The 22,842-nt window shown below is 49.5% G+C and overlaps 1 protein-coding gene across 1 annotated transcript in view; it reads right to left on the bottom strand.

The window, feature by feature from the left end:
- The window catches only part of CUL9 (cullin 9), a 576,404-nt gene that overhangs the window by 442,412 nt on the left and 111,150 nt on the right, over positions 1 to 22,842 (bottom strand). Inside the window, exons 7-9 of the mRNA XM_069236395.1 lie at positions 20,421 to 20,611; positions 18,763 to 19,144; positions 18,179 to 18,371 (exon numbers count right to left, since the gene is read on the bottom strand). Of these exons, the coding sequence (XP_069092496.1) occupies positions 18,179 to 18,371; positions 18,763 to 19,144; positions 20,421 to 20,611 (766 nt within the window). The remainder of the gene's footprint in view (positions 1 to 18,178; positions 18,372 to 18,762; positions 19,145 to 20,420; positions 20,612 to 22,842) is intronic.

A 22,842-nucleotide genomic window follows, 5' to 3' on the forward strand; every position in this document is an offset into this window, starting at 1 on the left:
GAGCTGGGGAGTGTGATGGAGTTTGTGCTGGTGAAACGTTAATCACGGGCGGAGGAGAGGGTGGTGGTGTAACTCTTTTCACCACTTTTGGTTGTGGTGCTTGTTCCGTCTGGAACTCCAACCTTCTCTTTCTCCTAATGGGGGGAAGGGTGCTTATTTTTCCTGTCCCCTGCTGAATGAAGATATGCTTTTGCGTATGGTCCACATCAGTTGCTTGTAGCTCTTCCTCAAACCTATGCTTTTGCATTTGGGAGGTTAGCGAGTGCTCTTCTGTATAAGAGCCTGAAGCTGGGTCGCTTGCAGTTTGTTTCGGCATCGAAACTTTGTCTGCGTGTTTTTTCGGCTCCGAGGTGACTTTTTTCCTTTTCGGGGCCGAAACCTCTCGGCGTCGATCTGTTTCGGTGCCGCTGTCTCGGCGTCGAGCCGTGTCCACACCAGCATCTCGGTGTCGAGGCTTGTCTCCAGCACTTTCTCGGTCCCGAGAAGGCTGCGTGCCGGTGTCTCGACCGGAGTCGGACGATCTCGGCACTGTTTGGGCCTTTTTCGGTGCCGACGGTCGGTCACCGAATTTATGGGTCGAGCCATGGCCTGGTGGCAGTGGCGTCCCCTGGGCCTTGTAAATGTTTCTTTGTGTGGTTTTCGACGTCTTACTCACGGTTTGTGTATCGTCGAATCCTTCGGAGTCTGAGTCTTGGATCGAGAAGGTACCTTCTTCTTCCTGTTCCTCGAACTCCCGTTGGGCTGTCGGTGCGGACGCCATTTGAAGTCTTCTGGCTCGACGGTCTCGGAGTGTTTTTCGGGACCGGAACGCACGACAGGCCTCGCAAGTGTCTTCGCTGTGCTCAGGTGACAGGCACAGGTTGCAGACCAAGTGTTGGTCTGTGTAGGGGTATTTATTGTGGCATTTGGGGCAGAAACGGAACGGGGTCCGTTCCATCGGCGTTCTTCAGCACGCGGTCGGGCCGACCAGGCCCCGACGGAGGATCGAAAAACTACCCCGAAGGGCACCGGAGCTCTTCGATCTTCGATGCGGTGTGGAATCTAAGTACGCCGATCCCGTACGCAACAATACCGTTGAAAATCTTCCGAAATTAGCTAATTTTCCGTTCCGAAACTCGGAGCGACAGGAACACGTCCGAACCCGATGGCGGAAAAAAAACAATCGAAGATGGAGTCGACGCCCATGCGCAATGGAGACAAAAGGAGGAGTCACTCGGTCCCGTGACTCGAAAGACTTCTTCGAAGAAAAACAACTTGTAACACTCCGGCCCAACACCAGATGGCGAGCTATTGCAGAACATGCGTATCTACAGCGACAGATGCCATCGAACATTATATTACAGGTAAGGGCATATCTGCGTAAGCAAATTAGCCCCTCCTATGTGTTTGTCGATTCTTAAGACATAGTAAATGGACAGTGAAGCCATTTTAAATACATGTGCTGGACAATGGTCAATATGAGTTCCCCAGCTACATGATGGCTTCACTAAAAATAGGGATGTTTGGTCTCATACATCTTGTATTAATAAACCCTCCCTGAATCCAGTGATGGATTTATTAATACATGCACCCAGAGGGCACCTTAGAGGTGCTCTCTGAAAACCTACCAACTGCTGGTGGGCTCACGGACTAGTTCTAGCCATCCTTCCACCAACAGATAGGTTTCTGACCCCCTCAAGGGTGACAGCCTTTGCTCACTGGAGGCAAGGAACAAATCCTGATCTGGCAGTGGTGTTACACACCCCTCCCAGCAGGAGGGCCTGCAAATCTGTGTTCCAAGGCAGGAGGCGTCAAGGAAGCCTACCGCTTTTCATATGCGGAGCTGGCTCTTCTCTGAAGGGAGCTGCCGAACCACTGCCCCAGGGCCCATTTGGCACCTGGACATGCGGGAAAATTAGCTATGCAGGAGCTGTGCTGCATTTAAAAGCTGGCCACACGTCTAGGGTGACCAGCCTGAAATTAACACAGTCTTATGAATTATGTCACCTTGTGCATGGTGGAATTTTGGAATTCTGAGACAGGGTGAAAAGCAACCAAGACTTGTTGGTGGTCAATCAGAACTTCAACAGCCCCAAAGCAGACATTCCATCGAGGGACATCAGGACCCACAAGGCAATTCAGGAGAGTGGTCCCCCCCTGCCCTGTTTCCCCCTGTTCACTAGGTCACCAAGTCACAGATCAAATGCCTGACCATCGCGACTCAATGCTTCAAATCACCTCTTCATCCGAGCTATGCAGTCCACGTCCGAGGGAGTCAGTGGTGCCCATGGGGTCCTGAGATCCTCTGGAACGGAGTCCAAAATTGGGTTTGGCAAGTCTGGACTCCCAGTAGCTGCTTGCAGCCTCTTTCTGCAGGCCTCCCCCAAATGCGAGTAACTCCAGCACCCGACTTGACACCAAAAGACACCACTGTGCCCGAGCCCCACAGCCTATGGAGACGTGGACCAACGGTGTCCCCACCAGCTAGAGGACCTCAAGGGTCAAGACCCCCCGTGGGCATTCCCCTGGAGTGACCTTCCACTCCCAGCAACTTCACGGCTGGATCGTTTCCCATTGAATCAAAAGGGACACCTTACGCTGCAACACACCTCTGCACCCTGTCGCCCCAGAGTTGGAGTGACCTTGGACCCTGCCCCATACTCACCTTAAGTCTTGGATGAAGGAAGCTGGCCTGGTGTGTGGTGGACACCTATGGTGTTTGCACCTTACACCAGGGTCAGGTAACCCATATTAGTCGGTGAACAGTGTCTGGGAAGTCAGGGGTCTCTAGTGGTAGCTGTGGTGAGCAGCCAAGACTTATCTAGGAGTGTGAAGCACTTCCAATACCACAGAAGTCACACCGTAACTTAGCTCACATGAAAGGAACAACACAGTGTTGCAAAATGAAAATGTCACTTACCCAATGTACATCTGTTCGTGGCATCAGTCGCTGAAGATTCACATGTTGTGCATAGCCCGCCATCTGGTGTTGGGTCGGAGTGTTACAAGTTGTTTTTCTTCGAAGAAGTCTTTCGAGTCACGGGACCGAGGGACTCCTCCTCTTTGTCTCCATTGCGCATGGGCGTCGACTCCATCTTCGATTGTTTTCCCCGCAGAGGGTGAGGTAGGAGTTGTTTGTTAGTAATAGTGCCCATGCAATGGAGTGAATAAGTATGTACCTATTTAAGATTTAATATATTTACAAATGTACAAAGTTGAAGCTAACTTCCAAACGGCTACAGGCTCCCGGGGAGGTGGGTGGGCACATGTGAATCTTCAGCGACTGATGCCACGAACAGATGTACACTGGGTAAGTGACATTTTCAGTTCGATGGCATCTGTCGCTGTAGATACACATGTTGTGCATAGACTAGTAAGCAGTTATCTCCCCAAAAGCGGTGGCTCAGCCTGTAGGAGTGGAAGTAGTCTGAAATAAGGTTCTTAGTACGGCTTGACCTACTGTGGCTTGTTGTGCTGATAGCACGTCTACATAGTAGTGCTTGGTAAATGTGTGAGGCGTAGACCATGTGGCTGCCTTACATATTTCGTGCATTGGAATATTCCCTAGGAAGGCCATGGTAGCGCCTTTCTTTCTGGTTGAGTGTGCCCTTGGTGTAATGGGCAGTTGTCTCTTTGCTTTAAGGTAGCAGATTTGGATGCACTTAACTATCCATCTGGCTATACCCTGTTTCGATATTGGGTTTCCTGCGTGAGGTTTTTGAAATGCAATAAACAGTTGTTTAGTTTTTCTGATGTGTTTAGTTCTGTCGATGTAGTACATTAGTGCTCTTTTGACGTCTAATGTATGTAGTGCCCTTTCAGCTATGGAATCTGGCTGTGGGAAGAACACTGGTAGCTCTACCGTTTGATTTAGGTGGAACGGTGAAATAACCTTTGGCAAAAATTTAGGATTGGTCCTTAGGACTACCTTATTTTTGTGTAGTTGGATAAAAGGTTCTTGTATTGTAAACGCCTGAATTTCACTTACTCTTCTTAGAGATGTGATGGCGATGAGAAATGCAACTTTCCAGGTTAGGAATTGTATTTCGCAAGAGTGCATAGGTTCAAAGGGTGGACCCATGAGTCTTGTTAAGACGATGTTGAGGTTCCATGAAGGAACGGGTGGTGTCCTTGGTGGTATAATTCTTTTAAGGCCTTCCATAAACGCTTTAATGACAGGTATCCTAAATAGTGAAGTTGAATGGGTAATCTGCAGGTATGCAGATATAGCTGCTAGGTGTATTTTAATGGAAGAAAAGGCCAGGTTCGATTTTTGTAAGTGTAGTAAGTAACCCACTACATCTTTTGGAGATGCGTGTAATGGTTGAATTTGATTATGATGGCAGTAGCAAACAAACCTTTTCCATTTGCTTGCATAGCAGTGTCTAGTGGATGGTCTTCTAGCTTGCTTTATGACTTCCATACATTCTTGTGTGAGGTTTAAGTGTCCGAATTCTAGGATTTCAGGAGCCAGATTGCTAGATTCAGCGATGCTGGGTTTGGATGCCTGATCTGTTGTTTGTGTTGTGTTAACAGATCTGGCCTGTTGGGCAACTTGACGTGGGGTACTACTGATAGGTCTAGCAGTGTTGTGTACCATGGTTGCCTTGTCCATGTTGGTGCTATCAGTATGAGTTTGAGTTTGTTTTGACTCAATTTGTTTACTAGATATGGAAGGAGAGGGAGAGGGGGGGAAAGCGTACGCAAATATCCCTGACCAGTTCATCCATAGGGCATTGCCTTGAGACTGCCTGTGTGGGTATCTGGATGCGAAGTTTTGGCATTTTGCGTTCTCCTTTGTTGCAAATAAGTCTATTTGAGGTGTTCCCCAACGTTTGAAGTAAGTGGTTAGAATTTGGGGGTGAATTTCCCACTCGTGGACCTGTTGGTGATCTCGAGAGAGATTGTCTGCAAGTTGATTCTGGATCCCAGGAATAAACTGTGCTATTAGGCGAATGTGGTTGTGAATTGCCCATTGCCATATTTTTTGTGCCAGAAGGCACAGCTGTGTCGAGTGTGTCCCCCCCTGTTTGTTTAGATAATACATTGTTGTCATGTTGTCCGTTTTGACAAGAATGTATTTGTGAGTTATGATTGGTTGAAATGCTTTCAATGCTTGGAAAACTGCTAGTAATTCGAGGTGATTTATATGCAGCTTTCTTTGATGTACGTCCCATTGTCCTTGTATGCTGTGTTGATTGAGGTGTGCTCCCCACCCTGTCATGGAAGCATCTGTTGTTATCACGTATTGTGGCACTGGGTCTTGGAAAGGCCGCCCTTTGTTTAAATTTATATTGTTCCACCATAGAAGCGAGAGGTATGTTAGGCGGTCTATCAACACCAGATCTAGAAGCTGACCCTGTGCTTGTGACCATTGTGATGCTAGGCACTGTTGTAAGGGCCGCATGTGCAACCTTGCGTTTGGGACAATGGCTATGCATGAGGACATCATGCCTAGGAGTTGTAATATCATCTTCGCCTGTATTCTTTGTGTTGGATACATGCGTTGTATAATCTTTTGGAAATTTTGAACCCTTTGTGGACTTGGAGTGGCTATTCCCCTTGTTGTATCTATTGTCGCTCCTAGGTATTGTTGTACCTTGCACGGCAGAATGTGTGATTTCGCATAGTTGATGGTGAAACCGAGTTTGTAGAGGGTTTATATGACCTGATCTGTGTGGTGTGAGCACCTGGTCAGTGAGTCGGTCTTGATTAGCCAGTCGTCTAGATACGGGAATACGTGTATTTGCTGCCTTCTGATGTGTGCAGCCACTACTGCTAGGCACTTTGTGAAGACTCTTGGTGCAGTTGTTAAACCGAACGGCAATACTTTGAATTGGTAATGTATTCCTTTGAATACGAACCTTAGGTATTTCCTGTGCGACGGATGTATTGGTATGTGGAAATACGCGTCTTTGAGATCTAAGGTTGTCATGTAATCTTGTTGCTTTAGCAATGGTAACACTTCCTGTAGCGTGACCATGTGAAAGTGTTCTGATTTGATGTATGTGTTTAGTGTTCTGAGGTCTAGGATTGGTCTCAGTGTTTTGTCCTTCTTTGGTATTAGAAAGTACAGTGAGTAAACCCCTGTATTTGTTTATGTATCTGGTACCAGTTCTATTGCGTTCTTTTGCAGTAATGCTTGAACTTCTATTTCTAGGAGGTCCGAATGTTGTTTTGATATATTTTGTGTTTTTGGTGGTATGTTTGGAGGGATTTGAAGAAATTCTATGCAATAACCATGTTGGATAATTGCTAAGACCCAAGTGTCTGTTGTTATGTTCTCCCACTCTTGGTAATACTGACTTATTCTTCCCCCCACTGGTGTTGTGTGGAGGGGATGAGTGACGTGTGAGTCACTGTTTGTTTGTAGGTGTTTTGGGGCCTTGAAATTTTCCCCTGCTTCTAGGGAATTGTCCCCCTTTGTATTGGCCCCGAAAGCCTCCCCTTTGGTACTGTCCCTGGTAGGTGGACGGTGTTGACTGAGGTACTGGGTTGTGTGGATTGACCCCGAAACCCCCCTCTAAAGGTTGTCTTGCGGAAGGTGTTGAAAGTGCCTCTGCTCTGCGGGGAGTAGAGCGCGCCCATGGCTTTTGCAGTGTCAGTATCCTTTTTTAGCTTCTCAATTGCAGTGTCCACTTCAGGTCCGAACAATTGTTGCTCATTGAACGGCATATTGAGCACCGCCTGCTGTATCTCTGGTTTAAAACCAGATGTTCGTAGCCACGCGTGCCTTCGGATGGTTACTGCCGTGTTAACTGTTCTTGCTGCTGTGTCCGCTGCGTCCATAGAGGAGCGTATCTGGTTATTGGAGATGTTTTGGCCCTCCTCAACCACTTGTTTCGCCCTCTTTTGTAGTTCTGTGGGTAGATGCTCAATGAGGTGTTGCATCTCATCCCAGTGGGCTCTGTCATATCGCGCTAGGAGCGCTTGAGAGTTTGCGATGCGCCACTGGTTTGCAGCCTGTACTGCGACCCTTTTACCGGCTGCATCGAACTTTCGGCTCTCCTTATCTGGGGGTGGTGCATCGCCCGATGTGTGGGAGTTTGCTCTCTTGCGAGCCGCCCCTACCACAACCGAATCTGGTGGCAGTTGTGAGGTGATGAAAGCTGGGTCTGTGGGAGGTGCTTTATATTTTTTTTCCACCCTCGGTGTTATTGCCCTACTTTTGACAGGCTCTTTGAATATGTCCTTTGCGTGCCTTAGCATTCCTGGGAGCATAGGCAGGCTTTGGTAGGTGCTATGTGTGGAAGAGAGGGTGTTGAAGAGGAAGTCATCTTCGACAGGCTCCGAGTGTAGAGACACGTTGTGGAACTCTGCCGCTCTAGCCACCACCTGTGAATATGCTGTGCTGTCTTCTGGTGGGGAGGGCTTTGTAGGATACGCCTCAGGACTGTTGTCCGACACTGGGGCGTCGTATAAGTCCCAAGCATCTTGGTCCTGGTCACCTTGGCTTAAGGTGGTGTGAGCCGGTGAATGTGACGGAGTCTGTGCCGGTGAAATGGGAGCCACAGGTGGAGGAGAGGGTGGCGGAGTTACCTTCTTCACCAGTTTTGTTTGTGGTGTTTGTTCTTGTTGGAATTCCAGTCTCCTCTTCCTCCTAATAGGGGGGAGGGTGCTTATTTTCCCTGTTCCACTCTGTATAAAAATCCTTTTTTGAGTGTGGTCCACCTCCGTGGATTGGAATTCCTCTTCGAATCTATGCTTTCGCATTTGAGAGGACAGTGATTGTTCCTCTGAATAGGAACCGGTAGTTGGCTCGGTTGCAGGTCGTTTTGGCACCGAAACCATGTCCACGCTCTTTTTCGGCTCCGAGGAGACTTTCCTCTTTTTCGGAGTCGACCCCTCTCGGCGTCGATCCTCCTCGGTGCCGCTGTCTCTGCGTCGAGCAGCTTCGGCTCCGCTATCTCGGCGTCGATCTTTGCCGGCAGCACTATCTCGGTCCCGAGATGGCTGGGTGCCTGTGTCTCGACCCGAGTCGGACGATCTCGGCACTATTTCGGCCTTCTTCGGTGCCGATGGTCGGTCACCGAGTTTATGGGTTGAGCCATGGCCTGATGGCAGTGGCGTCCCCTGGGCCTTGTCAGTTTTCTTATGTGCTATCTTCGACGTCTTACTCACTGTTTCATGGTCGTCGAATTCGTCCGAGTCCGATTCATGGATCGAGAAGGCTTCTACTTCTTCTTGTTCCTCGAAATCTCGGTGTCCTGTCGGCGTGGACGCCATTTGCGGTCTTCTGGCTCAGCTGTCACAGAGCGTTTTTCGGGACCGGAACGCACGACAGGCCTCACAAGTTTCTTCCCTGTGCTCGGGCGACAGGCACAGGTTACAGACCGAATGTTGGTCTGTATATGGGTATTTGTTGTGGCATTTAGGACAGAAACGGAACGGGGTCCGTTCCATCAGCGTCTATGTCACACGCGGTCGGGCCGACCAGGCCCCGACGGGGGATCGAAAACTACCCCGAAGGGCAACGGAGATGTTATCGTATCGATGCGATGTCGATGCTATCTAACTCGATCCCGAACGCAACAATACCGACGTAACTTTCCGATTTTGAGCTAACTTTCCGTTCCGAAACCCGGAGCGAAAGGAACACGTCCGAACCCGATGGCGGAAAGAAAACAATCGAAGATGGAGTCGACGCCCATGCGCAATGGAGACAAAGAGGAGGAGTCCCTCGGTCCCGTGACTCGAAAGACTTCTTCGAAAAAAAACAACTTGTAACACTCCGACCCAACACCAGATGGCGGGCTATGCACAACATGTGTATCTACAGCGACAGATGCCATCGAACATAAAGTTACTTTATACAGGAACACTGAACTAGATTACTTATAGGCAGACCCCTAAAATGCAGGTAAGTATACAGTATACATACACATGGTAGGTACTAGGAATTAGCATTGAAAAACAAAAAACATTGGTAAGAAATAGCTAAAAATAGCTGTGGCCTTATAGGGGGGCCAAACCATAAAATACAATAGAGGAATGCGAAGTCAGGTCCCGCACCCAAAAAATGTGGAGTAGTTAGTAGGGAGCTGGGAGAACATGGAACCCCAAGAGGTGAGTACCTAGATGATTCCCTAACCGCTGATGACTTCCACGGAGGAGGCTCCCACTTCACAGAAGGATAATCTGCATCCTAACACAAGGGGCCTTCCTCATTCTCCTAACCGCTGCTGACTTCCAAGAACGAGGCTCCCGCTTCAATGAAGGATAATCTGCATCCCACCACAAGGGGCCTTCCTCATTCTCCTAACCGCTGATGACTTCCACAGAAGAAGCTCCCACTTCACAGAAGGATAATCAGCATCCCAACACAAGGGGGCTTTCTCATTCTCCTAACCGCTGCTGACTTCCACGGAGGAGGCTCCCACTTCACAGAAGGATACGTCTGCATCCCAACACAAGGGGGCTTCCTCATTCTCCTAACCGCTGCTGACTTTCACAGAGGAGGATCCCACTTCACAGAAGGATAAGCCTGCATCCTAACACAAGGGGCCTTTCTCATTCTCCTAACCGCTGCCGACTTCCACAGAAGAAGCTCCCACTTCACGGAAGGCTACGTCTGCATCCCAACACAAGGGGCCTTTTCTCATTCTCCTAACCTCTGCTGACTGCCACGGAGGAGGCTCTCACTTCACGCAGAGTGCAATGATGCACTGAAAAGGGTTGGAACCTGAGAGTTTGTAAGAGAATGCACTAACGCACCTATTATCGATACTGTTACTAGCCTTTATATTGGTAAAGCAAAGCAGATAGACAAGACACTTTCTTCAACGACAGTGAGGCTATGAAACCTTCACTAACTATCTAGAATGTGTAACTGTTAAACCTGGCAGCTTTTGGGCACGTCTCCCCTTTTTGCCTTTTGGCCTCCAGTTTTTATGGTATACTGGACTCTGTTTTGCTGGACTCTGACCTGCCTTAGGTCTAGAGCTCGCCCCCCACGTCCGCAGCACCAACCTGCTGTCTCCTGCCCCTGACCCCCGCCCACGCTGCTGCTAGCGTGTTCGAGGCCCTCCTCCACCCGCAGGCATCCTCCTGCGCCTCATCCCTGGTGTCTAGTGGGCTCTAGTAAGCTTCACTTGACCCGTGTGCCGCTTTTCGCCGTCCTGTAAGTGTTTTTCAAATTTTCAGCACCTTGCCTCCTTGCGCTTCTGCCCCCGTTGTGCCCCTCTGATTGCTGTACCCCGATTGTAACTTGTGCCATAATTGTATTTTGTGCCTGTTTTTACTGTTTTGTGCCTTGCTTTTTTCCCTGTTTTTCGCCCCTTGGGCGCTCCCCCTTGCCGATCTCCCCTTGCCGCTGCCTCCCTGTGGCCCCGCCCCCCTCGCGCCCCCATTCGCCGCTCCCTCCCACCTCCCAGCTGCTCCTCCCTCCCCCTCCCTTCTTAATGGCTGGCGCTGCGCGTCGCGAGTGAGCGACCTCTGACCTGCCTTAGGTCTAGAGCTCGCCCCACCACGTCCGCAGCACCAACCTGCTGTCTCCTGCCCCTGACCCCCGCCCACGCTGCTGCTAGCGTGTTCGAGGCCCTCCTCCACCCGCAGGCATCCTCCTGCGCCTCATCCCTGGAGTATAGTGGGCTCTAGTAAGCTTCACTTGACCCGCGTGCTGCTTTTCGCCGTCCTGCAAGTGTTTTTCAAATTTTCAGCGCCTTGCCTCCTTGCGCTTCTGCCCCCGTTGTGCCCCTCTGATTGCTGTACCCAGATTGTAACTTGTGCCATAATTGTATTTTGTGCCTGTTTTGACTGTTTTGTGCCTTGCTTTTTTCCCTGGTTTTCGCCCCTTGGGCGCTCCCCCTTGCCGCTGCCTGCCTGCGGCCCCGCCCCCCTCGCGCCCCCATTCGCCGCTCCCTCCCGCCCCCGCATCCCCAGCCTTCGCTACTCGGCCAGCGAACTCCTCGCCCTCAACCCTGGCTCCTCCACAGAATGCTTCCAGGCCACTCCGAAGCACACCAAAGGACCTTTTTCCTGCCGCACCTGCAACTTCACCTGCAACAGAACAACGAAGCCAGCAACAACCAACACAAACCATCTGCACTGCATCCTCCTCAACACACGCTCCGCACGAAAGCACGCCATTGAGCTCTGGGACCTGCTCGTCACCGCCGCCCCAGACGTAGCCTTCCTAACCGAAACCTGGTGGAACGACTCCTCGGCCCCAGACATCGCCATCGCCATCCCTGACGGCTACAAGATCACCAGAAGAGATCTCACCAACGGAATCGGCGGAGGAATAGCCATCGTCCACAAATCCACCCTCAAGATCCACACCCACACGGACGACACCCTCAAGACAGCTGAACACCTTCACTTCCGGATCCACACGGACCCCAACACTACCCTCAGAGGAACCCTCATATACTGCCCTCCAGGACCAAGAGCCCCCTTCAGCGACACCATCTCCGACCTCGCAAGCACCCACGCCCTCGCCTCTTCAGACTACATCCTCCTGGGAGACCTTAACTTCCACCTGGAGAACAACAATGACGCCAACACCGCATCACTGACCACCAACCCTTCCAACCTCGGACTCCGTCAACTGGTCAACACACCCACCCACATCGCCGGCCACACCCTTGACCCACTCTTCACTGCAAGCAACCAAATCTCATTCAGCCACACCTCTGAACTCCACTGGACCGACCACCACTGCGTCCACTTCACGTTCAAGAAAAACACCGAACACCACCGCACCCCTCTACCGCCTCACCGCCGCTGGGGAAAAGTCACCGAAGATCAACTAGCCAGCACCCTCGTGAAAAAACCACCACCCGACCCCACCGACCCAGACTCCGCCGCTATCAACCTCCAACAATGGATCCTCAACTGCGCCAACATCCTAGCACCACTCAAGAGACCCACCGTCAACCAAGAAAAGAAAAAACCAGCCTGGTTCACAGATGAACTGACCACCTCCAAACGCACCTGCCAGAAACTCAAGATGAAATGGATCCTCGAGCGCACACCCAACAACCTTGCTACCCTCAAGGAAGCCAACCGCGAACACCACCAACTGATCCGACCCGCCAAACGCTCCCACTTCACAGAACGCCTTAACAACAATGCTCACGACTGCAAGGAACTCTTCTGCATCGTGAAGGAACTCTCCAACCCAAACGCCAACGTCAACGACGTCCCTCCATCCCAGAAACTCTGCGACGACCTCTCCACCTTCTTCTACCAGAAAATCGCAGCCATCCACGACAGCTTCAACACCACACCTCCGCCAGACCCCACCCCCAACAACTCCTCCCACGCCGACCGCATCACCACCTGGACCCAAGTAGACGACGCCGAAACCCTAAAGACCATGAACTCCATCCACTCAGGATCTCCCTCTGACCCCTGCCCACATCACGTTTTCAACAAAGCCGACGTCACCATCGCCCCCAAACTCCGCAAGTTCATCACCTTTCCTTCAACACCGCTACCTTCCCGGACAGCTGGAAGCACGCAGAAATCCAACCCCTCCTCAAGAAACCTAAGGCTGACCTCAACGACCTCAAAAACTTCAGACCGATCTCCCTCCTCCCTTTCCCAGCGAAAGTCATCGAGAAGATAGTCAACGCACAGCTCTCCCACTACCTCGAAGACAACTCCATCCTAGACCCTTCCCAATCCGGTTTCAGACGCAACCACAGCACAGAGACTGCACTCCTTGCCGCCACAGATGACATCAGACAACAAATGGACAACGGCGAAACCTCAGCCCTCATCCTCCTAGACCTCTCCGCTGCCTTCGACACGGTCTGCCACCGCACCCTACTAAATCGCCTCCACGAAGCCGGTATCCAAGACAAAGCCCTCAACTGGATCTCCTCTTTTCTCTCCGGCAGAACCCAGAGAGTCCGACTCTCACTCTTCCGCTCCGAAGCCACCAACCTCATCTGCGGCGTCCCCCAAGGCTCCTCACTAAGCCCCACGCTGTTCAACGTCTACATGGCCCCCCTCGCACAACTGGCCCGCCAGCACAACCTCAGCATCCTCTCCTACGCCGACGACACCCAGCTCATGCTCTCCCTGACCAAAGATCCTCTCACTGCCAAAGCCAACCTCCACGAGGGACTGAAATCCATCGCCGAATGGATGAGCAACAGCCGCCTGAAACTTAACTCCGACAAGACGGAAGTCCTCAACCTTGGTCGCACCCCCTCGGCCTGGAACGACTCTTGGTGGCCCACCGCCCTGGGCCCCCCACCCACCCCAGCCAGCCATGCACGAAACCTCGGCTTCATCCTCGACTCTGCTCTCACCATGTCCAAACAGGTCAACGCTGTCTCCTCTTCCTGTTTTAACACCCTCCGCATGCTCCGCAGGATCTTCAAGTGGATTCCAACAGGAACCAGAAAGATGGTGACCCAAGCCCTCGTCAGTAGCAGACTCGACTACGGCAACGCACTCTACACAGGCATCCCAACAAAAGACATCAAACGACTCCAACGCATCCAGAACGCATCCGCCCGCCTGATCCTCGACATACCCCGCCGATGTCACATCTCCCACCACCTGAAGGACCTCCACTGGCTCCCCGTGGACAAAAGGATCACCTTTAAACTCCTCACCCGCGCACACAAGGCACTACACGACACCGGACCCACCTACCTGAACACCAGACTCAACTTCTACGTTCCCTCACGCCAACTACGCTCTGCCAACCGTGCCCTCGTCCCCCGAATCCAGTGAAAGACCTCTGGCGGCAGATCCTTCTCCCACCTCGCCGCCAAGACCTGGAACTCACTCCCGACCTCACTACGCCAGACCCAGGACCTCCTCACCTTCAGGAGACTCCTCAAGACATGGCTCTTCGAACGATAGCAGTGACCCCCCCACCTCCCCCCCCCCCAAGCGCCTTGAAACCCTAACGGGTACATAGCGCGCTTAATAAATTTAATGATTGATAGATCGATCTGTACACTTTACCACTGCTGATCAAATGCTAAAGTGCAAGAGCTCCCTATGTAAATTCTACTGGTGATTGGTTTATCCATAATTTGCATATATGATTTACTGGTAAGACCCTAGTACAGTGCACTAGAGGTGCCCAGGGCCTGTAAATCAAATGCTACTAGTAGGCCTGTCAAACACGAACTCCACAGCACCATAATGGCTACACTGAAAACTGGGAAGTTTGGTATCAAACTTCTCAGCACAATAAATGCACACTGATGCCAGTGTACATTTTATTGTGAAATACACCCCAGAGGGCACCTTAGAGGTGCCCCCTGAAACCTTAACCAACTACCTGTGTAGGCTGACTGGTTTTAGGAGCCTGCCACACTCGAGACATGTTGCTGGCCACATGGGGAGAGTGCCTTTGTCACTCTGTGGCTAGTAACAAAGCCTGCACTGGGTGGAGATGCTATCACCTCCCCCAGGCAGGAGCTGTAACACCTGGCGGTGAGCCTCAAAGGCTCACCCCCTTTGTTCCAGCGCCACAGGGCATTCCAACTAGTGGAGTTGCCCGCCCCCTCCGGCCACGGCCCCACTTTTGGCGGCAAGGCCGGAGGAGATAATGAGAAAAACAAGGAGGAGTCACTGGCCAGTCAGGACAGCCCCTAAGGCAACCTGAGCTGAAGTGACTCTGACTTTTAGGAATCCTCCATCTTGCAGATGGAGGATCCCCCCCAATTGGGATAGGAATGTGACCCCCTCCCCTTGGGAGGAGGCACAAAGAGTGTGTAGCCACCCTCAGGGCTAGTAGCCATTGGCTACTGCCCTCCCAGACCTAAACACACCCCTAAATTCAGTATTTAGGGGCTCCCCAGAACCTAGGAACTCAGACTCCTGCAACTTACCGAAGAAGAGGACTGCTGAGCTGAAAAACCCCTGCAGAAGAAAAAAGAAGACACCAACTGCTTTGGCCCCAGTCCTACCGGCCTGTCTCCTGCCTTCAGAAGAAAACTGCTCCAGCGACGCTTTCCCTGGGACCAGCGACCTCTGAATCCTCAGAGGACTGCCCTGCTTCCAAGAGACCAAGAAACTCCCGAGAACAGCGGCCCTGTTCAACAAAGACTGCAACTTTGTATCCAGAGGAGCAGATTTAAAGACCCCTGCAATCCCCGCAAGAAGCGTGAGACTTGCAACACTGCACCCGGCGACCCCGACTCGACTGGTGGAGAACCAACACCTCAGGGAGGACCCTCCGGCGACTGTGACTGTGAGTAACCAAAGTTGTCCCCCCTGAGCCCCCACAGCGACGCCTGCAGAGGGAATCCCCAGGCTCCCCCTGACCGCGACTGCCTGACTCTAAAATCCCGACGGCTGGAAAAGACCCTGCACCCGCAGCCCCCAGCACCTGAAGGATCGGAACTCCACTGTAGGAGTGACCCCCAGGAGGCCCTCTCCCTTGCCCAGGTGGTGGCTACCCCGAGGAGCCCCCCCTTGCCTGCATCGCTGAAGAGACCCCTTGGTCTCCCATTGAAACCTATTGAAAACCCGACGCGTGTTTGCACACTGCACCCGGCCGCCCCAGTGCCGCTGAGGGTGTACTTTTTGTGTGAGCTTGTGTCCCCCCCCGGTGCCCTACAAAACCCCCCTGGTCTGCCCTCCGAAGACGCGGGTACTTACCTGCTGGCAGACTGGAACCGGGGCACCCGCTTCTCTCCATTGAAGCCTAGGCGTTTTGGGCACCACTTTGAACTCTGCACCTGACCGGCCCTGAGCTGCTGGTGTGGTAACTTTGGGGTTGCTCTGAACCCCCAACGGTGGGCTACCTTGGACCCCAATTTGAACCCCGTAGGTGGTTTACTTACCTGCAAGAACTAACATTACTTTACCTCCCCCAGGAACTGTGAAAATTGCACTGTGTCCCCTTTTAAAACAGCTAAATGTGTTTTATGTAAAAAGTATATATGCTATTGTGATTATTCAAAGTTCCTAAAGTACTTACCTGCAATACCTTTCAAATGAGATATTACATGTAGAATTTGAACCTGTGGTTCTTAAAATAAACTAAGAAAATATATTTTTCTATAACAAAAACCTATTGGCCTGTAATTGTTTCTGAGTGTGTGTTCCTCATTTATTGCCTGTGTGTATGTACAACAAATGCTTAACACTACTCCTTTGATAAGCCTACTGCTCGACCACACTACCACAAAATAGAGCATTAGTATTATCTCTTTTTGCCACTATCTTACCTCTAAGGGGAACCCTTGGACTCTGTGCATACTATTCCTTACTTTGAAATAGTGCATACAGAGCCAACTTCCTACAGCCACCAACAACGCCGCTGGTCTGCACCGTGACTTGCCGAAGTCGCAAGCAGCCGCACTGCCACTCAGGTCTCACCGACGCCGTCATCGGACGACTTCACCGAGCTGCTGCTCGACTCACAACCTGTAGGCACCGCATTCCGGCATCGCCTTGCTCACACCGCAGCCTGGGCATCCCAGACGATGACGCTCCTGCTGACACCGGCGCCGCTGCCTGCACCGTGACCTGTGACACCGCTCGCGAGGCATACGAAGCACTATCCCATCCCACACATCAGCCCCACCGACGCCAGCACCATCGACTCCAGTGTCATCACCAAGCATCCCTGCCTGCACCGTGGCCTGTGGACACCGACCGTGAGGGTCACAAAGCACCATCCTGCACTGCTGGCTTAGGCATACCAACAACAGCAATTCAGCAACGACGACGCTCCCCGCATCATGACCTGGTGACACCACACGTCGCACCACCCGCTGCACATAGCAGCCCTGGTCTCCCCGACACCGATGTCTGCTGTCACTGAGCCGCTATCTGCACCATGACTTGTGGGCACCGCACATCGCATCATCCCACTTAGCATCGCAGCCCGGACACCATCCACACCAGCACTCCTGACTATCAGCCCAGAGTTCGATCTGCCACACGCATAACTTAAAGGGCTTGACCACTCCCGCACGACTCTGGAACAGACACCGCTAAGCCACCAACGCGGGGCTCCTGAGCACTCCACAAGGATCACAACGCCCTGCAAATTCGACACCGTAGCTGGCCTGTGACGCAGCGGTCGGCCTGAACTGTTGGTTTTGTTGCTCACAATGCCGTGATAGCCCCAGGTGGAGCTATCGACTTCAAGGAACTGTATTTTTGAGTAAATCTTGCAGAAGTCATATTTATAACTGCATTTTGGATTTTTATCGTAATTGGTCTTGTTTTCCATAGATAAATATTGGCTATTTTTCTAAAACTGGTGTGGTGTCCTTTTGTCGTTTTTTCACTGTGTTACTGTGTGTAATGTGCAAATGCTGTACACACTGCTTCTGAGATAAGCCTGACTGCTGGTGCCAAGCTACCAAGGGGGTGAGCAGGGGTTATCTGAGCGGGTATCTCCCTTATCCTGACTAGAGTGAGGGTCCCTACTTGGACAGGGTGCAAACCTACTGCAAACTAGAGACCCCATTTCTAACAGTAACCACTAACATACAAAGGCACTGTAGTGGAAAAGAGGACTACGCATTAGGCTATGCAACACTGGATGCAAAAGTGAAATGGAGTTTTGTACTGTCAAACACAGAAATGTAAGCTGGATTCTAGCATAAAGCCAATTTTTATTGATAGTGAACATCTGATGCAAAGATTTCCCTCCCAATCATCTGTATGAAATTATTTTGGGGTGATCTTGTTTTTTGCAAACGTAGTATAACTTTTAAATAACTTGACTGTGGAAAAGGGAGACAAGTTGCCTTTCCCACTTTATGATCCAGGGAAAATAGCTTTAACCACCTTGTGTCACTACACCTGCCTGCATCCGCTCAATCCCTTTTCTCTGCTGTTAAAATATGAAATGAGTAGAAGGCGAGAGAATGAAGTAGCTCTGCCCCTATGTAAGTCTTCCTGTAAATTACAGTGGTGCTTTGGAATAACTCTTAGTGACAAACAGGATGGTACAAAAAAGTCTTGAGGGACAGAAAACTTAGATTTTTTTTTATATTCAAAGCTGAAATCCTGCTGAATGGACTTCCCTAATTATCAAGATAGCTGAACACTTTTGTTAAGCTGACGTTCTGCATATGGTCAGACTGCAAAGGAAGGTCTTTGTGACACAGTCCCAAAGTAGAGAATCTGCACTTTGTGAATTACTAGGCCTGTGAGTTAGTGCTATACTGTCTGTTTAAAGGGTGCCATGATAATGCCCAAATTTAACAGAAAGATATTGTCATTTGGTCTACGCAGTGACAATCGCTAATGTCTGGCTCACCTGATCGTGGGTCCACTCTCAGTTTTGATTATCTGCTTCTCGCGCCCCGGCTCTTCCTCCAGGAGTTTGATGATGTATCCCAGAGCAGTTAACTGCAACTCCACTTCAGAGCTTGATTTACAGATCAAGTCCACAATTGCCCCAGACTTCTCCAAGCAGTTTTTTTTCTCACTCCCCTTCACACTGCTGAACGCTGCTTAGGAAAAAAAGGGCATTTTTGGTGAGAATAATTTACACTAAACATACCATAAGCAGACTGTCCTGTCTTCATACCGTGGCATCTTTTATATGCAGAAAAATGTGATCCACAACATACAAACGTTACGACAAAGGAAATGATAAGTCATATTTAACAGACCAGAACCCTCCTTCACTTCTGCACAACTGCTTTAGGACACTACACGAAAATATCAAAAACATGCCACACTCTAACCTTACAGAAAAATATAAGTGTGAAAGTCTAAGATTCAGCAGTTGCACAAACTTTTTAAAAAACAAATACTGAGCCATGAATTGTACTCACATTGACAAGTAGTCAGAGGGAACATTTAATATGAAGGTGGAGGGTGAACTGCAAAACTCACCTTTGATCTTGTCATCCACCATTTCTGGCAGCTGCAGGACCTCCGCTTTGAGCAGGTCGCTGAAAAGTTGCAGGTCGGTTTTCTCGGTCGTTGAAGGTGTTGATGGACTGGTGGCTGCTGACACAGGTTCCTTCTTTGGCTTCTTTGAGACCATGGCACCTTGGAATGAACTTCCAGCTCCAGAGAATTCTGTAGGGGTGGAAACTCCAGTCAAGCTATCCTGTTCGGAGACACCTTTGGCAAGAAAGTATTTGGTGTAGACGTGGGAGCTATGCAGGTCACTTAAGGTGCAACCATGGCAGTGCTTGTTCAGGAACCACACAAGCTTTTGTGCCAGGTCCACGGGCACAGACAACTGGACCAGGGCTTCTTCTGACAACAACTGGCAGCAGAGAGAGACAAAAACTGTATATTAGCCATAGGCAGAACCTCACGTTGTTCAGAATGTCAGTGGATTACATCTATATATTTCTACACCAATAGAGAGATCCCGGAGTAGCATCTATTTCCATCTCCTGACTGACAGTCGACCACTTATAGCCGATATGTTCCCAATGGTTATAAGAGAACAATCCAGTTACAGAGAAGCTATGTAAAGCGCATATTAAAGTCCATTCTAAAGCTTTCTCAGCAATTTCTGGCTGTACTGCCATAACAAATGAACACATATCCAGGTACAGAGCTTACTTCTAAATTAATAGTTCATGGACAATGTACATAACGATGTGTCTGTTTTGATGTAACATCTACAGTGGACTTCTGAAGGTTTATAAATACTCCCCGTGCTGGTGGGCAAGGGAACAGAGGCACTTGCGAAATTATGTGTGAGGAGATCACAGTTTTATTAAAAAGGAAAAAGTCAAGCATAAAATGCAGCTTTCTAGCGTTTGGCAAATTAACCACAAGCTTGTACCTTCACCCTACCTTCAATATTCCCTGGCAGTGATTGCCCTACATTTGTGTCATCCCACAGTGATCATGACAAATGTCACAATGTATTAACACTGAGAGAATCACAGGCTGACATACTAAAGAAACAACCAATTGAAAGTCTTCATGACAGGCTGCTAAGAACCACAACATTTGCCAATTATGAATACTCCCTTAATCAGAGTCTGTGTGGTCCAAGGAGACAGACTGCTGAGGTGACAGAGAAGATGGTGCTCTTTGCGGTCGTGGCGGAGACTGGGGAGTGAGAAGCAGGAAAAGCTATGGAGGAATAGTGATGTAGTCCCTACATTCTTTGGGATCTCTGAAGAGGCTGCTATGAGGTCATCAGCCTTCAAGACATACCAGTTCACAAAAGAACAAACAGCGGAAAAAGGGCAACATGCACGGCAAATTTTATTATAAAAACACAAAAGTGTTGCACTCTAAAGATCCCACTGCAGTGTCCTCAACATGCCCTCCTAATAACCTGCTGTGTAAAATCTATTCTCTCTGGATTAGACAGCAAACGCCACCACTGACTAGATCTTTACGTTAGAGAGAGAACCAGATCCTGTGTGTTGTCTGAAAGTTCTATAAAATTCCAATGCATCTGAAGTTACACAAACTGCCATTATGCACATGCTTTCTTGATTCTATGCAAACTTGTTAGAGGCTTATCTACAAATTAGAAGCAACCATCGCTTCGTAGCACGAGCTAATACTCTTACTTGCTCGTCCTCGTTTTGTCGAATGATACTGTTGACTTCCAGCTGCTCTTGAGGTTCTAACTTCTTTATAAAGTACAAGAGCTCCCACCACTCGGACTGGCTGAGCTTCCCAGAGTCCTCACTGAAGCTGTCCATCAAGTAGGGCATGTTGTAGAGTCCACCGAAGGGCTTGTAGTAAAAGGTCTGCGAGACTGTGGAGGAAAGAAGAGAATACACTATGACAAAAGAACACCTAAGGAACACAGATGTATTGGCCAGTCCATAAGGTAAAGAATAATAGCCTGGATAAGACTCTCAGAGTTTGGGGGAGACAACACCACTCCACGGAACAAAACTTTCACTCTTTAACCCCTTTAGTGACCCAAAAAACAAACGCCGTCGGGACAAAGAGATTACACGGATTGTCTCCTCACCTACAATATACTCCTGTATGAAAAGAAATAAAAGCAGACCGGTCAACAATCACAGTTTGCTACATAGTAAGAGCAAATAGCAAACGCCAAAGGTAATGTTGACAAAATAACACCTCACTTCTACAGGTCGTTAAAAGTTACCAAACACCAGTTTGGGGTTCTTTGTAGGCATTTAAACCTCCTGCAGAATTTTCTTCCGACTGCTCCTGCTCAGCATATATATAAATAGTATGTTTTTTCATTACGGGCATTGCAGTGGCAGGGAAAAAAAACAGGATATGACATACAATTCTCTGAATGGAGTTCTGGGGGTGGAAACGTGGGTTGCTGTGACAGCAGGAGGCCATAAGAAGTGACTATTCAAATACATGCACACTTCTCATATGTGCATGTAGTTTTATATCCTGTATGTTCTACAATGTAAAGTTTATAAGGTCAGAGGGTGGTGAATATTTTTCAATGCTTTGGCATTTCGTATGTAGAGTTGGCATTTTCCTTTTCTCCGGTGGGGTACACATCTCTCCAGGAACTGAAAAAACTGTTCTAACAGGTTCTTTATGCACCAATCCGCTCATTCTATATACCAGGTGCGTGACCCACTGCTCTGCTAGGAGTTTATAAAGGGCAGAGCTACCACTACAGATCATGTCCTTCCCGTTGATAGAAAATGAAAATGTCACTTACCCAGTGTACATCTGTTCGTGGCATCAGTCGCAGTAGATTCGCATGTTCTGCAATAGCTCGCCATCTGGTGTTGGGCCGGAGTGTTACAAGTTGTTTTTCTTCGAAGAAGTCTTTCGAGTCACGGGACCGAGTGACTCCTCCTTTTGTCTCCATTGCGCATGGGCGTCGACTCCATCCTCGATTGTTTTTCCCCGCAGAGGGTGAGGTAGGAGTTGAATTGTAGTAATAGTGCCCATGCAATGGAGTGACTAAGTATGCACTTATTTAAGGTTGAGATGATACATATATAAATAATTGAAGGTAACTTCCAAACTGCTACAGGCTCCCGGGGAGGCGGGTGGGCACATGCGAATCTACTGCGACTGATGCCACGAACAGATGTACACTGGGTAAGTGACATTTTCAGTTCGATGGCATCTGTCGCTGTAGATACGCATGTTCTGCAATAGACTAGTAAGCAGTTATTTCCCCAAAAGCGGTGGATCAGCCTGTAGGAGTGGAAGTAGTCTGAAATAATGTCCTTAATACAGCTTGACCTACTGTGGCTTGTTGTGCGGATAACACGTCTACACAGTAGTGCTTGGTGAATGTGTGAGGCGTAGACCATGTGGCTGCCTTACATATTTCTTGCATTGGGATGTTTCCTAGAAAGGCCATGGTAGCACCTTTCTTTCTGGTTGAGTGTGCCCTTGGTGTAATGGGCAGCTGTCGTTTAGCTTTAAGGTAGCAGATTTGGATGCATTTAACTATCCATCTGGCTATACCTTGTTTTGAAATTGGGTTTCCTGCATGAGGTTTTTGAAATGCAATAAAGAGTTGTTTAGTCTTTCTGATGTTCTTTGTTCTGTCAATGTAATACATTAATGCTCTTTTGACATCTAATGTATGTAGTGCCCTTTCAGCTACGGTATCTGGCTGTGGAAAGAACACCGGAAGTTCCACTGTTTGATTTAGATGGAACGGTGAAATAACCTTTGGCAAAAATTTAGGATTGGTCCTTAGGACGACTTTGTTTTTGTGTAGTTGTATAAAAGGTTCCTGTATAGTAAACGCCTGAATCTCGCTTACTCTTCTCAGGGAAGTAATGGCGATGAGAAATGCCACCTTCCAGGTTAGGAACTGTATGTCGCAGGAGTGCATGGGTTCAAAAGGTGGACCCATAAGTCTAGTTAGGACAACATTTAGGTTCCATGAAGGAACAGGTAGTGTTCTTGGTGGTATAATTCTCCTAAGGCCCTCCATGAATGCTTTAATGACTGGTATTTTATATAGGGAAGTTGAATAGGTAGTCTGCAGGTATGCAGATATTGCTGCAAGGTGAATCT

Source organism: Pleurodeles waltl, chromosome 5 (assembly GCF_031143425.1).
Source record: "Pleurodeles waltl isolate 20211129_DDA chromosome 5, aPleWal1.hap1.20221129, whole genome shotgun sequence".
NCBI classification, from domain to species: domain Eukaryota; kingdom Metazoa; phylum Chordata; class Amphibia; order Caudata; family Salamandridae; genus Pleurodeles; species Pleurodeles waltl.